This window comes from Prionailurus bengalensis, chromosome E1 (assembly GCF_016509475.1).
Source record: "Prionailurus bengalensis isolate Pbe53 chromosome E1, Fcat_Pben_1.1_paternal_pri, whole genome shotgun sequence".
Taxonomy (NCBI): domain Eukaryota; kingdom Metazoa; phylum Chordata; class Mammalia; order Carnivora; family Felidae; genus Prionailurus; species Prionailurus bengalensis.
In genome coordinates, this window is record NC_057347.1 from 14,037,951 (window position 1) to 14,053,690 (window position 15,740).

The window sequence follows — 15,740 nt, forward strand, 5'->3', positions numbered from 1 at the left end:
AACCAAGTGTCCTACCTCCATCTTCTCAGCTGTACCACGCCGAGAGCGACGGCAGCTGCTTCAAGAGGCGGTTGTGAAACCTCAGGGAAACTGTGCCATTTCAACTTAGCATACCGTAAGTGCTCAGCAGTGGCGAGGCCAGAACCCCCACCTTCAGAGCTAGGTGGCTCAGGGACACCTCCAGGAGATACACAGCTGACTGTCTTTGTGTGGAGAGCGCTAGGTCCCCGGAGAAAGAGCTAAAGCAACTGGGAGCACAGGCCACAGCGCAGGGGTGTCTGCTGCTCAGCAAAGTCAACGGGCTACACTAGTAGAGAGAAAGAGGTCTCGCCCAGCGGAGGCAGAAGGAGGGTGGCACCCTGGTGCCTAGGAGAGCTGTAGCCCATGTAGTTGGCTTCCCAAGGGACATACCAGCAGGGCGCCTGGGTGGCTCAGTCGGTTAAGCGTCTGACTCTTGATTTCGGGTCAGGTCATGGTCTCACTTTTGAGTTCGAGCCCCACATCAGGCTCTGTGCTGACAGTGCAGATTCTACTTGGGATTCTCTCTCTCTCCCTCTCTCAATGCCCCTACCCTGCTTGCTCTCGCTCTCAAAATAAATCAATAAACTTTAAAAATGTTAATCTAATGGACATATCAGCGAGCAGAGCCATATCCTGGGCATCTAGGCAGATCTCCACATTAGGGACTATCAATGGAGGGGAGGAAGACAAATGAAAAAACAAGGACTGAACTCCCTTTTAGTCCCCAGGGTAGCGGGGGTGGCTAGCTTAAAGCTCGTATGGTGTCTGTCCAGCCCACAAGCCACCTTTCTTCGTGGGAACTAACCCCTCCCACATAGAGAGGTGACCACAGCAGCCATATTTTATCATAAAACTTCATGTCTCCAGCTAAACTGATTGGACCAGGGGTACACAACTGACCCAAGCTGGGCCAGTAAGATTCTCTCTCTTTTTCAACAGTTTTATTGAGATGTAATTTACACATCATACAATTCATCATTTTAAAGTACACGATTCAATGGCTTTAGTATATTCGCAAGGTTGTGCCACCATCACCACTATCTGGTCCTCGGACATTTACATCACCCCACAAAGACACCTGCATCCTTTAGCACTCACTCCCCCTAACAACCTCCCCAGCCCTAGGAAACCACGCATCTATTTTCTGTCTCTATGGATTTGCCTACTCTAGACTTCTCATATAAATGGAATCACACAATATGTGGTTGTGACTTTCACTTAGCATAATGTTTCCAAAGTTCATCTATGTTGTAACATGTGTCAGTACTTGGTTTCTTTTGATGGCCAAATGGTATGCCATTGTATCGATGTGTCACGTTTTGTTTACCCATCCATCTGTTGATAAACATTTGGGTTGTCTCCACTTTGGGCTATTATTAATCATGCCGCTATGAACATTCGTGTTACAAGTTTCTACATGAACAACATATATTTTCATTTCTCTTGGGTATGTACTTAAGAGAGGAATTGCTGGTCATATGGTAACTCTGTGTTTAACCTTTTGAGAAACTGCCAGATTGTTTTCCAAAGCAGCTGCACCATTTTACATTCCCAGCAGCCAGCGGTGAACAAGGGTTCCAGTTTCTCCCCATCCACACCAATACTTGCCATTATCTTCTTTCTGATTATAGTCATTCTAATGGGTGTGAGGTAGTATCTCACTGTGGCTTTCGTGTATATTTCCCTGATGGCTAATGATGCTGAACATCTTTTCACGTGCTTATTGTCCATTTACGTATCCTCTTTGGAGAAATGTCTATTCAGATCCTTTGCACATTTTCTAATTGTGTTGTCTTTGTATTGTTGACAGCTCTTTATGTATTTTAGATAAAAGTCCCTTATCAGATATGATTTGCAAATATTTTCTCCCACTCTGTGGATTGACATTTCACTTTCTTGATGGTGTCCTTTGTAACACAGAAGTTTTTGATTTGGGTGAAGTTCAATTTATCAATTTGTTGTTGTTGCTTATGCTTTTGGTGTCATATCTAAGAAACCACTGCCTTATTCGAAGTCACAAAGATTTACTCCTATGTTTTCTCCTAAGAGTTTTATAGGTTTAGCTCTTACATTTAAGTCTTTGATCCATTTGAAGTTAATTTTTACATACGGTGTAAGAGAGGGGTTCCATTTCATTCTTTTGGATGTAGATATAGCTGTACCAGCACCATTTGTTGAAAGACTATTTTTCTCTATTGAATTGTCTTGGCACACTTGTTGAAAAATCAACTGACCACAAAAGTGAGGGGTTTAAAAAAAGTGAGGGATTTATTTCTGGACTCTGAATTCTGTTTCATTGATCTATATGGCTATCCTTACACCAGTACCAAATGGTCTTGATTACTGTAGCCTTGTAGTAAATTTCAAAATCAGGAAGTATAGTCCTCGCAATTTGTTCTTCTTTTTCAAGACTACCCATAAGTTTAGGGGTGCCTGGGTGGCTCAGCCAGTTCAGCGTCTGACTCTTGATCTCAGTTCAGGTCAAGGTCTCACATTTCTTGGGATCAAGCCCCACGTCAGGCTCTGCGCTGACAGCACAGAGCCTGCTTGGGATTCTCTCTCCCTCCCTCTCTCTCTCTCTCTCTCTGCGCCTCCCCCGCTCGTACGCCTTCCCCCCGACTTTTTCTCTCTCTCAAAATAAGTAAATAATCTTTTTAAAAAAGAAAGAAAAGACAACCCTTAAATTTCTGTATGAATTTTAGGATCAGTTTAGCAGTTACTGCAAGGAAGCCAGCAGGAATCTTGTTGGGAAGGCTCTCCAGTTCCAGCTCAACCCCTCCTGAACTCTAGCTCCACTTTCTCCCCTGGGTTCCCTGAGACACCCTGGGATCTTTTCTGTATTCTCTTTCGCTTACCCATATTACACTGAGTTTTTCTTTCTTGCAATCAGAAGAATATTAACCAAGTACCAGTAAGAACACAGTGCTACACACCATCCCAAACAGCCAGCTCAGCACTACCTCCCCAGGACCAAAGCCCTCAAACTGCCCCCAGATACTCAATCCCAACACTGGCCAGTGCCCCCAGCCCTTCACTACACCTTGAAACTAGTTCCCTTCCAAGTTACACACATCATCTTTACCCGTTAAACAGCCTCTCAATAAATGCCTGTGAAATTGAACTAAACATCCCAAAACAACACCAAAAGAAACATTCCCACCACTCCACCCCCGCTTAGTAACCCTGCTTCGTGCCTAATTCTCATTCAATACGCAGATAAGAAGCTCTCGGAAAATTAGACTTCAGACAAAGGATGCAAAAACTGAAGTCTGGAGAAGTTAAATGCCTTGCCCATGAGTGACGATTTGCCCTGAACACTGAGCCACACTGATGCACACCCCATGCCAACCGGCATAGGCCCGGGTGCACCTACTGTCCCGCCCCATCTTTAAGAGCCCCTAGAGAAACTGCCTCCTCCTGGCAGTCTTCCAAGACTACTCCCACGGCAGAAAGCTCTCAGAAGGCAGGGACTGTCTGCCACTCATCCCGGCCCTGCTAACTGCTTACCCTCACCGTTCTGAGCAAAACAGACCAAAGTGGGAAGCTTCTTATTCTCACCCCTATCTGCCGACGCTCAAGACCGGCTCTGCTTTGCCCGGGGACCTGTACCCAGGGCATACACAGCCAGTGCTAGCAACTAGATGGCATGGCAGAGGGAGGCTGGCCTGGAAAACCTTTCAGCTGAGATGGGGTGTCACAGGCGGGAGGAGCTGCCTGTGAGGGAGGACACTCATTGGAGGAATTTCTCACGCACCAGCGAACTCACATATGGCAGGATAATATTTTGGGCTAGTGACCAATGCTATTTTTTCCTCCTAGAATTTCCCTCCTTTTCAATTCACTCAATTGGAGCAGGTGGTTGGTCAGTACTCATTGCCCAGGGAGGGAGGAAGATGGAATGACTTTTTCAAAGTCTGAAGCGGGGAGGGGAATCAGGATGCAAACACAATGGCTGGGGAGAAATACACATGGAAAAGGAGCAACGACGGTGAGGGAGGAGCAGGTGGAGGTTCTGGGAGAGAGGTGTGTCTGTGCAGGGCTTCCCAGACAGACGGGCAGACATATGGCAAACCGCGGCAGACAACTCCCAGCCCCCGAATCTGGTGTTGAAGCCTCAGAGAGCCGCAGGGCTGGGCTCATCAGGATGACATTTGTCTGGTAACAGATGACTCAGTGGCCAACTGACCACATGCACACTGGGGTGTTTCATGAGGCTTTAGAACTATGTGGCACAATTTTCCAGGTAGGTAGGAATGTCAGAAAGACTGATGGATCGGGGACTTCACATAATAATCAAGGGGATAGGAAATAAAATTATCTTTCTCACGTCCAAGTTATGGCCTAAAAGACACCACTGTATGCATTACCATCAACCTGGCACCTGCTGCTTCCATCCCAGCATGCTTTTCTCCAGACACCCCAGGAATCAAGAGCCCTGTCCAACCTCCCCAGTCCAAAGCCCATAAGACTGAGACGGAGAATCTGACAAATGCTACAGCCCCACTCTGGTTCCCCACAACTCAGGGGAAACGAGGGGCCCACAGGAGCTCTGGCCTGCCATCATCTCTGATCGCTACATAACAGGAAGTGGCTACTTACTTGACCTTCAGGCTCGCCAGCATGGTCTTGTCGATCCTGCCAAGAGAAAAGCAAGGGCTTTGGTCAGTGCCGAGGCTGAAGGCTGCCAACTAGCATCTGAAGGGCAGGTCCCTTAGCCAGTCTAGACCACCAGACCGGCAGGGCCCTGGAGGGGACAGCCGCTCCAGCCGGAAGCTCTCCTCCAGCCCAGGAAGAGAGGACTGTGAGCTCTGGGAGGGCTGGAGCCACATATAACCCTACAAGGTAGGTACTGTTATTCTTCCCATTTTAGAAATGAGGAAACAGAGGCTCGGGAGGATAACATCACTGGCCCAGTCTGAATCCAGGTTCCGACTCCAAACCCAGAGATCCCCTTGTATATAGCATCTCCCTTCATTGCCCCCACTCCACAAGAGGCATTTGCAAGCCAGCTGCATCAGTCACCGCAGCTGGACCTTCAAAACATCGACATTTCCCAGGCTTCTGCTTTGGAAAGATACCAGCACCCCAGCACCCCAGCAACAAGGACCCTCCTGTTCTAGGAGCTGCCAGTCCATGCAAGGAGGCAGACCCCACTCCTGAGACAGAACCCAAGAGCAGGCTCCAGGGTGCACGGACAAGTGGGAATTGTCAGGCACAGAGCTCAGAGCAGGGAAGATCACACGCACAGCAGGCTGTCCTGGCAGCCAGCTCCTCCACCCCAGGCTGCGCCCACCCTTGCTGGAAGACAAGGCAGTGCTGCTAAGCTTCTATTTTTACCCCCTGCATATGCCAGCCCTCGTGGCTGGTAAAAGAGGCCCCTTCCTCTCTCCAGACAGAAAGGTGGGCAAGATTCCCACTGTCAGCATCTCCTCTTGTTTAGGGGTCACAACCACCGGTGTCACCACCACCACCCCCATATCATCAACACCACCACTGTCACCATCACCATCGGTGTCGCCACACCCCCATGTCAGCATCACCATCAGTGTCACCATCACTATAAAGGTCACCATTACCCTCAGTGTCACCACCATCCCCTGTGTCACCATCACCATCAGTGCCACCCAAATCACTACCACGTCCAGGATGCTCGAAACCCTGGAAAGATCTTTCAGCCGCCCTATCCTGTATGTTCAGCTTTGCCACAAGCTTCCTTGCACACGACTCCCAGGGCAGCACGGGGATGGGAGCAGTGTCAGGGGCCACACAGGGAGGACACGGAGCTGTCATAAGTCAGCACCAAGCCCCTGAGCTAGGAGGTGGGATCCTTTCACTCTGAGTAAACTCCCAGCACCTTTGGATCTCAGTTTCCAGCAGCAAAACAAGCCACACCCCAAAGCTCCTGGCCCAGGTCCCTCCCAGCTTCTTCCCCACTGCATCCGGGGCCCCTTCCACGGAGCCTCCACAACTGGTCCTGAAGGGTCTCATGGGGCCCCCAAACCCTCTAGCATGCAGACACGCCTCCTCTCCCATTCAGCCCACCAGAGCGGGGAGGGTGAATCCAGGAGGCAGAGCCTCCCATTCTGCTGTAATATTTGTAACCCAGAGCTACGGAGCTACCTAACTATTACCCCAACAACAAGCCTTTACATTTTATATTTTCTCAAGGAATCCTTTTTAGTTCTTACGACATCCTGTGCATAAGGTGGAAATCCCCCACTTACACATGGGGAAACTGAGACCCAGAGAGGGGAAGTGTCCCGTCTGAGTTCCTCAACAGGCCAAGGTGGAGCCAGCAGTAGAACCCAGACTTCTGGTGCGGCGCCCTCTCAACCCAACCAGCACAGCACCCAGTGGGTCACAGCAACCCCTGGCCCAGCACCCACATCCACACCTACCCGGCAATCTATCCACAGGGTTCCCACGCTAGGGTGTGGCCCTGGGAGGGCAGAGCCTGTGGCCTTTGCAGGGCCAAGACAGGAGATAGGGCAGTAGCCGTGAAACCGAGGTTTTCTCTTTCAGAAAGCCAAACTCCCAAGGTTCTCCCTGGCGCCTTCTCTCTCCTCCCCACCCCATTCTCTCTCTTCACCTTGTCTGCCACTGATGCCACTGGCTATCCACCCTGGCATCCAAAGGAGCTTCCAAAATACCGGCCCCTGAGATTCTGTTCGCGGTGTGGAGTGGACCAGGGCTCCAGGAATCTGCACTTTAGTCTCCAAGCCTCCCAGCTGGCAGCCATCTCCAGATGACGGCTGCTCTAACCCTCCAAGCCCACCAGGAAGCCCTGCACCCCCTCAGACTCAATGAGCCCCTACCCAATGCCTGTCGTGGGCAAGAAACACTTCACTTAGTCGTTCCATAAGCGTGTACTGAGCACGTACAACGTGCCACACACAGTTCCTCGTTCTGCTCCACACCTTCCAGAGGAGGGTGGGTCTCAGAGGTACCCTCTCATGACCTGGGCCCTGTCCTGTAGCGATCCCAGCCAGCCTGACTGGGAAGTACACTAGGTGATTTGGACCCAGACCTCACCCTCGGGACAGGAACCCCTTGGCCCTGCCATCAGGGAGGGCCTGTGAGCAGGCACTAGGCCACACTGTGCCACCTGTAGCATCATGTCATCCTCGCTGTCCCCAACTGCCAAACATGGAGCACCCACAACCCCTCCTGCCAGAGGGTGGATGGCAAAGAGCCTCCAGAGAGGAGGAAAAGGGAAGTCAAAAGCCGCACACACACAGAAGCGTAAACAGCCAGAGGAGCAGAACCCACCTCCTCCCAGACCCTGGGCCCCCTCCCTCTGTCCCTCGCCTCTGTGTCCCCCCAATTAGCCCGCCAGCCTCCACACCAGGGCACCCCTGGCCACCCTCCCTGCAGCAGCAGGAATCTTTGACAAGGCCCCAGGTCCACAAGCTGAAAGGAAACCGATAATGAAAACCACTTGACCCCGTTCCCCAGCTGAGGAGAAGCTGCCAGCAGCTGGTAACCATAGACAAGTCTTTGACCTTGGTCTCCCCGTTTTCTGGCCCCCTAGGGAGGAAAGAGCTTCTCCCTTGTCCCAGACAGAAGCTTAGTGGCAAAAGGTGGCCCAGAGGTCCAGGGGAGAAGCGCAAACCCAGCTGCTCCGGCTGGGACAGAGCCAGGATTGGCTGGCCAGGCGGGGGGCGGGACCTGTGCAGATGGGTGTGCCCTGCCTTCTCCACCTTTGCCACAGAGAGGACTGAGCCCAGAGGTCCCCTGTGCAGGAGACGCCCCATCACAACATCACATACAAAGCGGACACAGGAGGAGTGTGTGGAACACCTGCCCAGACAAGGGCACTCAAAGCGAGAGAAGCCCAGACGTGCACACACACCTGCTCAGAAGCGCCGAGTGCACACGTGGTCACACACACAGCACACCCACCCAGCCAGGCACACACTTCATACCTGGCTGTACAGACTGGGAGCTGCAGACATGCCACACACACATGGGAACAGGCACAGACACAACATTCAGCCACAGCCACGCAGCCTTGTTCACACTGGCTCCGGCTCCAACCCTCCGGACTCCCTAGATCCTACTCCAGGGTGAGTGAGGGAAAGCTTAATGTCTGATACCCCGGCCACCTCCATCCGGCCACGGCATCTGCAATGCACCCTCCTACCCACCCGGATCTCAGGCACAACCTGAGCCCTCTGCTCACACAGGCAGCCCCAGCAGATGCAAGACGTCGCGGCTAGGTTCGCTCCCATCCCTTCAACCGCCGTCCCATCTGTCACCCACCATCCAAAGCCCCCAAAGGAGACACTGCGCTTCCTGCGAAACATGGCTGTGGCCGTGGGGCCCCGGAACCCAGCGATGTCCTCAGGACTGTTGGCAAAAAGGTGACAGTGCAGTGGGGTCAGCAGGGCCACAGGCGTAGGGCGGGACACTGGGTGTGGCACCTCCCCCACTGCCTGCCCCCAACCCCAGCACTTCCTGTGGGCGAGGCCGCGGGGCTGGGAGGTGTGTCCTGCCCTCCAGGAGGCACCAAGGAGGCAGGGGAGGTCGCAGAGGGCAGCTTCCCCATGCCCAGAGGAACCCGCAGCTCCGGAAGGGGCTCAGCTGGCAGATTGCACCACAACCCGAGTTGGCAGCTCGGTCCCACACAGCCCTGGCTTCTCAGAACCCAAAAGAGGCCGGAGGAGTCCCACAGACGTACCTGTGAGGGAAAGAGCTCGCTGGAAGGCTGGGGAGCCCTTCAGATGGCTCCTCACACCCACTCCCTGCAGCTGCCCAGGATGGGACCTCTGCCTTCCTGCTCCACCATGGCTCAGCACACACCAGATAAATCAGCCCCACACAGGTAAGGACACCCGCACACTTGTGGACACGAGTACACGTGCACTGCCATGAGCACAGGGGCACACGCACGTGTGCACATATAGATGCACAGGACCCACAGGTGCACAGGCATGCTCACATAAGTGTCGTTACACACCCACACACACATGCGCACAGGTACCGCACATCCACATGCCGGTTCATATAGACTCAACAGAGACACCTGCACATACATCTCATATACACACAACTCCCCGTGACACAGGCTCACACGTGGACACAGGCCCACGTCCACACACTCAGACTGCACACACGCCCTCAAGGTACGTTCACATGTACACACGCACAGTCACAGATCTGTGCTTCTCAGACGCCCTCAAGTGCCCAAGCAGAGGTCAGCAGTGGGAAGGTGGCATGTGTGTGCAAGTGTGTTTCTTTCTAGCGGGGAGAAAAAGCTAGCCCTCATCTCTGCATGCACCGATGCCGACCATGCCAGGTATACAGTAGGTGCCACTAATGACAGCCCACGGAGGGGTGTGGCACATATGCTACCACAGACTAGGTCGGGGGGACACAGGTGGGGACCAGGCCCCTGCCCTGCTCCCCCAAGCAGTGGAGGAAGGGAAATAAAGCTACCATGGCTGCTGCCACTGGCCTCTCTCACTGGCCCACCCTCCCCACAGCTTCCTGGTTGGGGTCCACTGCCACTCTGGGCACTGGATCTGTGTTGTGGGACCAGAGGGCCACCCCCAGGTCATGGACGAAGGGCACAGGCATTTCTATTTTCTTGACTCCGCTGAAGCAGGGAAGGCTGCATGGGCGGCCGGCGGCACGCTGGATGGGCTGCAGGCTCAGTTCAGGTCTGGGAGTGGCAAGGGTGGGGTCCTTTCCTCTAAGGCAGCAGACCTCTCAGCAGAAGCCTGGTGGTCCTCAGTTCAGACCGAATCCTCTGCCCCCACCTTCACCAGGAAAGGAAGGATGCTGTGGTTCACCCTCTGGGCTTGCGTCAGACCACTGGCTTCCCGCTGGATGTCCACTCCGTGCCCAGACCTCTCCCCACACTGCACCCACCCCACAGATGCTCAACAGGCACCATGGACGCCTTGGGTCCTACTCACCCTGCATCCACTTGGCCTCCCTCTGAGTAAAACAGTTCTGTGCTCCATCCACCCCCAGAGGGAGTACCTGGCCAGCCTGACCAACCAGGGCAACCACAGTAACTAGCTCAAGAGTGGGGCAGGAGAAGTCAGTGGACCCAACAAGACTCACTCCCAGAGCACACCCCTTCTCCTGCCTAGGTTGCTAAACCACAGGATGGAAGCACCACACAGAGGAGGGCAGGGGCAAGAACTGCCACCCAGTGAAGAGGTCAGGTCTTCAGGACATCATCAAATCTCCTGGCGGGGTGCCTGGGTGGCTCTGTCCATTCGGCATCTGACTCTCGGATTCGGCTCAGGTCATGATCTCCCAATTCGTGGGTTCAAGCCCTGGGTCAGGCTCTGCACTGACAGCTCAGAGCCTGGAGCCTGTTACAGATTCTGCGTCTTCCTCTCTGTCTGCCCCTCCCCCACTCATGCTTGCTAGCTTGCATGCGCTCTCTCTCTCTCTCTCTCTCTCTTTCTTAAATAAATATTTTTTAAAAAATTTTTAAATAGAATTGAATTTCTCTCACTCTCCACTGAGGAAGTCCCAACTAAGAGGGAGAGCCTGATGTGTGTAAGAGTGAAGGTCAGAAACACCCGTGGCTGCTCAGCCTGCTGCCTCACCAACTCTGACTCCAGGCCAAGCAGACAGACCTGGCCGTCATGCGGGTAACCAACAACAGATTTCCTGTTGCAAATTACTTAGTTTTTCATCAATTACAGGGAGTTCACAGTGAACCCATCATGGGAGCACGTGATTTAGTGTGTGAGACAATGAAGTGGGGTTATACCAATAAGCTGGGGCACTTCCGAGTACCCATCATCTAGTCTTATCTGTCCACACGTATGACCCTGTTTTCCTGTGGTACATCATCGTATTCTAGGGGAAGAGGCCGCTGAGAGATGCTCTCATGCCAGTCCTCTCAATCTACAGAGATACCCAGGTGAACACCCAGGTAGGAGGCCACAACCCAGTAGGGATGCAGGCCCGGGTGCCAGCATCTGGAGGTCGGCAGGGCGCCCTGGGGAACAGGCAGGGAGGAGCATTTCAAGGTCCCAGCTGCTGCCACCTAGAGGCTGGAATCTCCCACCTGGAGTTCTGGTCTCTTGCATAGTAACACAAAAGACAAGGAGTAATGCAACACTCAGATCCTTGGCCAAGGAGCAGCAATAGCCTGGCTGTGTCAGCAGGAAGGGGCGCAGGACTCACAGCATCCCGGATGTCCCTGAAGCCACTGAGATCTGTCTGGGAACCTTGGAGAGTCCAGATGGACCCATGCCTTCCTCAATCCTCAGAGTGAGGGCCTGGAGGAAGAGAGGGAGGTTCCCAGATGGCTTATGTTTTACTCTCTGAGCTCTAGAGGGAGGTGAGAGGCATTCTAGAGCAAGCTTCCACTCTCTTTTCCTCAGCGCCAGTCTCCCAAGCTTTGAAGCCATGTGACTGCCAACACATAACCTAACCTCCGAGGCCTCAGTGTACTCCTCTATGATATGGTGGCTGCCACCAAGCTCACAAGATTATAAATAAATGTAAACACTTAGCACAGGGCTCCCACACCATTATGGGAGCTATTGTAATTATTATCTATTACAATTCCGCCCCCTCCTCCGGTCCCGCTCAGCTTCCTGTCGCCCCTGCTCTGACCCCTCAGTTCCTCTTCCATGTGGGGGTGGGCAGCGAGGGGTCCGAATGCTCTCTGGGAAGGACTGTGAGTCAAGAGAAAAGAGAAGCACCCTGTGAGCCAGGCCCAGCCCTTCTACCCCCACCAAGCAGGCCCAGCTTCCTCCCTGACCTCGGCTGACTCAGATTACGGAGCAGTCAGAGTGGAGACAAGCTATGGGTACAGAGGAGCCAAGGGCAGCGCCTGTATCTGTGAGCGTACTATGGGCCAGCGCTTAGCTCCTTTCGATCTCACGACCACCTCTGAGATGGTAACACTGCTATCCTCATTTTACAGAGGAGGACGCTGAGGCACAGAAAGGTGAAGGAACTTGACAAAATTTGCCCGGCACACTGGTGGCAGAGCTAGGTCTGATTCCAGAGACCAAGTTATCAGTCACTGTTCTACAAAATGGTCTGCATCGGCAAGTGCCGGTCCCCAGATCAAACTGCCCCTTTGGAACCCGCACAAATGCCCCATTCACACAGGGCCCATGTTACAGACAAGGGAGCCTAAGCACCTGAAAGAAAAGCACAGCTCAACAGCTAAGAGAAGACAAGAATGAAGTCGGAAAGACGAGTGCCCAAGTCTTTCCAACACCAGGCTAGACCGGCTCCTTCTGTCCTCAGGTCGCTCCTTGCCCCGTCCACAGAGCCAACTCTGGGTCACCAAATCACAAGGCCCTGGCTTCTGTGGGGGAGGCCTGTGGGTGTTCCTGGTCCAGCTGGGGAACAAGTCCCAGCCAGAGCCCCAAGCTCAGGACAGAGCTCCAGGGAACCCACCCAGCTCTCTGGGCTTTAGAGGAATGTAGAGTTGAGAAAGCCGGCTGGAGTGGGAGGAGGAGGAAGCCCAAGCCCCTGCCCCTCCACCCGATCTGCAGGCCCTCCGGGGCGGGAGGGAAGGGAGAGACCGTGTGGTTTCCTCTGCTTGGACAGCTCTGTCCTCACAGCCGCTAGTGGGAGCTGAAAGAGGAGACAAGCTCCTTTCCCAGGCTTGGGGACGAGCAGTTACAGGAAGCTCCGGAAACAGATGCCCCTGGAGAAGCCGGCACTAGATCATTTGGCCTAGATCCGCCCCCGCTCCACACGCAGCATGAACTACCAGCACGACGGGGTGGGGCTCAGCTCTCCTCCCACCTCCACCACTAAACCACCTTGAGCAGGTCACAGGCTTTTTGGGGGGCTTCGGTGGAACATTCCTCAAAGGGGAGGCAACATTCACCCCTGCTTCCTTCATAAGCCAGGTGAGGACAAAGAACAGCGGCAGAGAAGGGCATTCTGGTCTCCAGAAAACAGGGTGCAATGGCATTCAGAGCCAGCAAACATGCCTCAGTTAGGAATCCACACTTGGGGATCGAGACAAAATGACATCTAACATCTGCCCTTTGATTTACAGTGCACTGATCACTTCCCCACGTGCGCTATCTCTAGGGCCAGACTGAATTTCCCATTGCATGAGTTCTGAAAAGCAAGATGATGACAAAAAAAATTGCAAGACCAGTGCTAGTGAAAAACAGACTCCAAGAGCATGACCCTGAGCCATGACCATGTGGTCTATTCTGATCTGCTCAGTGCTGCCAGCCTACCAAGAGAACTACAAGCAGAACCTGGCTGGACACTAAAAAGCTATCAAATGTATCACAGCTTAAAATTTCTTGGGGCTCCTGGGTGGCTCAGCCGGTTGGGCGTCCGACTTCAGCTCAGGTGATGATCTCGCGGTCTGTGGGTTCGAGCCCCGTGTCGGGCTCTGTGCTGTCAGCTCGGAGCCTGGAGCCTGCTTCGGATTCCGTGTCTCCTTCTCTGTCTGCCCCTCCCCCACTTGTGCTCTGTCTCTCTCTGTCTCTCAAAAATAAGTAAGTGTAAAAAAACAAACAAAGGTTTTTTTTAAATCTCTTAAATAACGACAAGGTATCACTTTTGCCCATCAGATAGTAAAGGTTAAAAGAAACCCAAAAAATCGTATGTGGATATAAGGTAACAGGCACTCCCATCATTACTGTAGAGATTTGGCAGTATCTATTAAAATTTCAAGTGCACACACCCTCCGGGCCAACAATTTTGTCTTTAGAGACTTAGCCCACATATAAACTCACACCAGTTGACAAGATCCTTGCATACAGATGTTAGTTTTATCGCTGTCTGAAACAGCAAATACAAAACATGAATGACCGTCACCATACTGGAGAAAAAGCATACAATGGGATACAATGGAGCCACTGAAAAGAAGGCAGAATTTATGTGTGTTACTATATAAAGATAACCTAAAAAAGAGTTTAAGAAAAAAAAAAAGAACAGTTCATCTAACAGGATCTCATTAGTTTAAATAAATACGTAAATTCTTATGCATGCCTAGACAATTTCTGGAATGGAACATAAGCAATGGTCCAAGACTGTTTACCTCTGAGGAAGGGACCAGAACTAGAAATTTGGGGGAGGGACCTTTCACTTTACGTCCTGTGTGCTGCTTGATTTTTTTTAACCATTAACATGTTATAATTTAAAGAAAAAAATGTTAAATCTATGAATGGTTTGCTCTTAAAAATAAACACACAGGGGCACCTGGGTGGCACAGCGGTTGAGCGTCCGACTTTGGCTCAGGTCTTGATCTCATAGCTCGTGAGTTCGAACCCTGCATCAGGCTCTGTGCTGACAGCTCAGAGCCTGGAGCCTGCTTCAGATTCTGTGCCTCCCTCTCTCTCTGCCCCAACCCACTCGCATTCTGTCTCTATCTCTCTCAAAAATAAATAAACACTAAAAAGTTTTTTTAATAAAAATTAAAAAATAAACAAACAAGAGCAGAAACGGTAGCAGCTACAAAGCCTCATTTCTTTAAAACCTTAAACTATCTGGGGCTCACACTGACACTGATCCGAGTCCTGGGACCATCTCTTCTACCCTGAAGGGAAGTAGGTCTTGCCCCAGAAAGGGCAGGCCAAGATCTCTCTCTCCCTGTCTGACTCCAGATGGTTCTTCCATCCATTCTGCTTTTAGGCAAAGAGTTTGTGCTTTAATCTTGAGAAACCTCAGAGGAGACCAACATACAACTTTGCCGGAGGAAATTTAACAACACAAATCAGAATCCTTACATGCACGCCAAGGGGGCTTCCGAAGTACACATCAAGGCCTGTTTTTGGAACTGGGTGTTGGTTTTAGACGGGTGAGTCAAGTTTATGGACATTCACCCCTACACTTAAAATCTGTGCACTTCTCTACATGTACATTTTCCTTCAATACAGAGGTTTGTTTTTTTCATATGCATGCTTTTTGACCTGGCAACCCTGTTCTCAATTCCACACCATCCCAAGAAGAAAAAAAATCAGAGCCATGCGACAAGTTGTACTTTCCAGAGTCTCCAGCTCATTGTTGCCATAACTACGGAACAATGGAAATGACCTAAATTACCAACAGGGTAGGTTCAAGAAAGATAGCATCTCCCAACAACAGAGTACGTTCCCGCCAATATAAAGTAGGTATAGAAGTACATGTAATGACAAGAGAAGACACTTACGGCATATTTCTGAATGGAATAAAATAGGCTAAATATTATGTTCAGGGCCATATTATTAAGGCGTGAGATTAAGGATCATGATTTTTTCTTCTTTTCTGTTTTCTGAAATAAGCAAGTCTTACGTCTATAATTAGAAAAGCACAATAAACACTACTTAAAATAATAACAAATAATAGGAAGCAAAAAGAGATAAAAAAGGGGACAGGCCCAGGGTTATATATTAGTGGTTTTCAAATGCACTGGGTGTGAGAGTCACCTGCAGTTTAAACTAACATGGGTTCAAACCCCAGCCCTGCTGCTTACCAGCAGTGTGACCTTGGGCAAGTCCCTCAATTTCTCTGTGCCTCAGACCACACCCCTCATCTATAAAATGGGGATAATAATAGTATCTACCTCAGCGGACTGTTGGGAGGGGTAAATGAGCTAATATGCATGAAGCCTTCAGAGGAATGCCTGGCATAGACCTATAGGTGTGTTAGCCAATGCAACTGCTCAAATTCTGACTCCATTGTTCTGGGGAGGGGCCAGGGAATCTGCATGTTTAACAAACTCCCCTGATGACTCTGGCCCAGTGAGAAACACTGGTAGCAAATCCACTACAACACTC

The 15,740-nt window shown here is 51.5% G+C and overlaps 1 protein-coding gene across 3 annotated transcripts in view; it reads right to left on the reverse strand.

The window, feature by feature from the left end:
* Positions 1-15,740, reverse strand: part of RAP1GAP2 (RAP1 GTPase activating protein 2) — a 212,747-nt gene that overhangs the window by 183,064 nt on the left and 13,943 nt on the right. For 2 of the 3 annotated variants that reach the window (XM_043583426.1, XM_043583420.1), the window contains exon 2: positions 4,621-4,656. In XM_043583426.1, the coding sequence (XP_043439361.1) occupies positions 4,621-4,643 (23 nt within the window). In that variant the 5' untranslated portion in view covers positions 4,644-4,656. Of the gene's footprint in view, positions 1-4,620; positions 4,657-15,740 lie in introns of those variants that run through there. The other variant, XM_043583423.1, reaches the window with a different exon arrangement.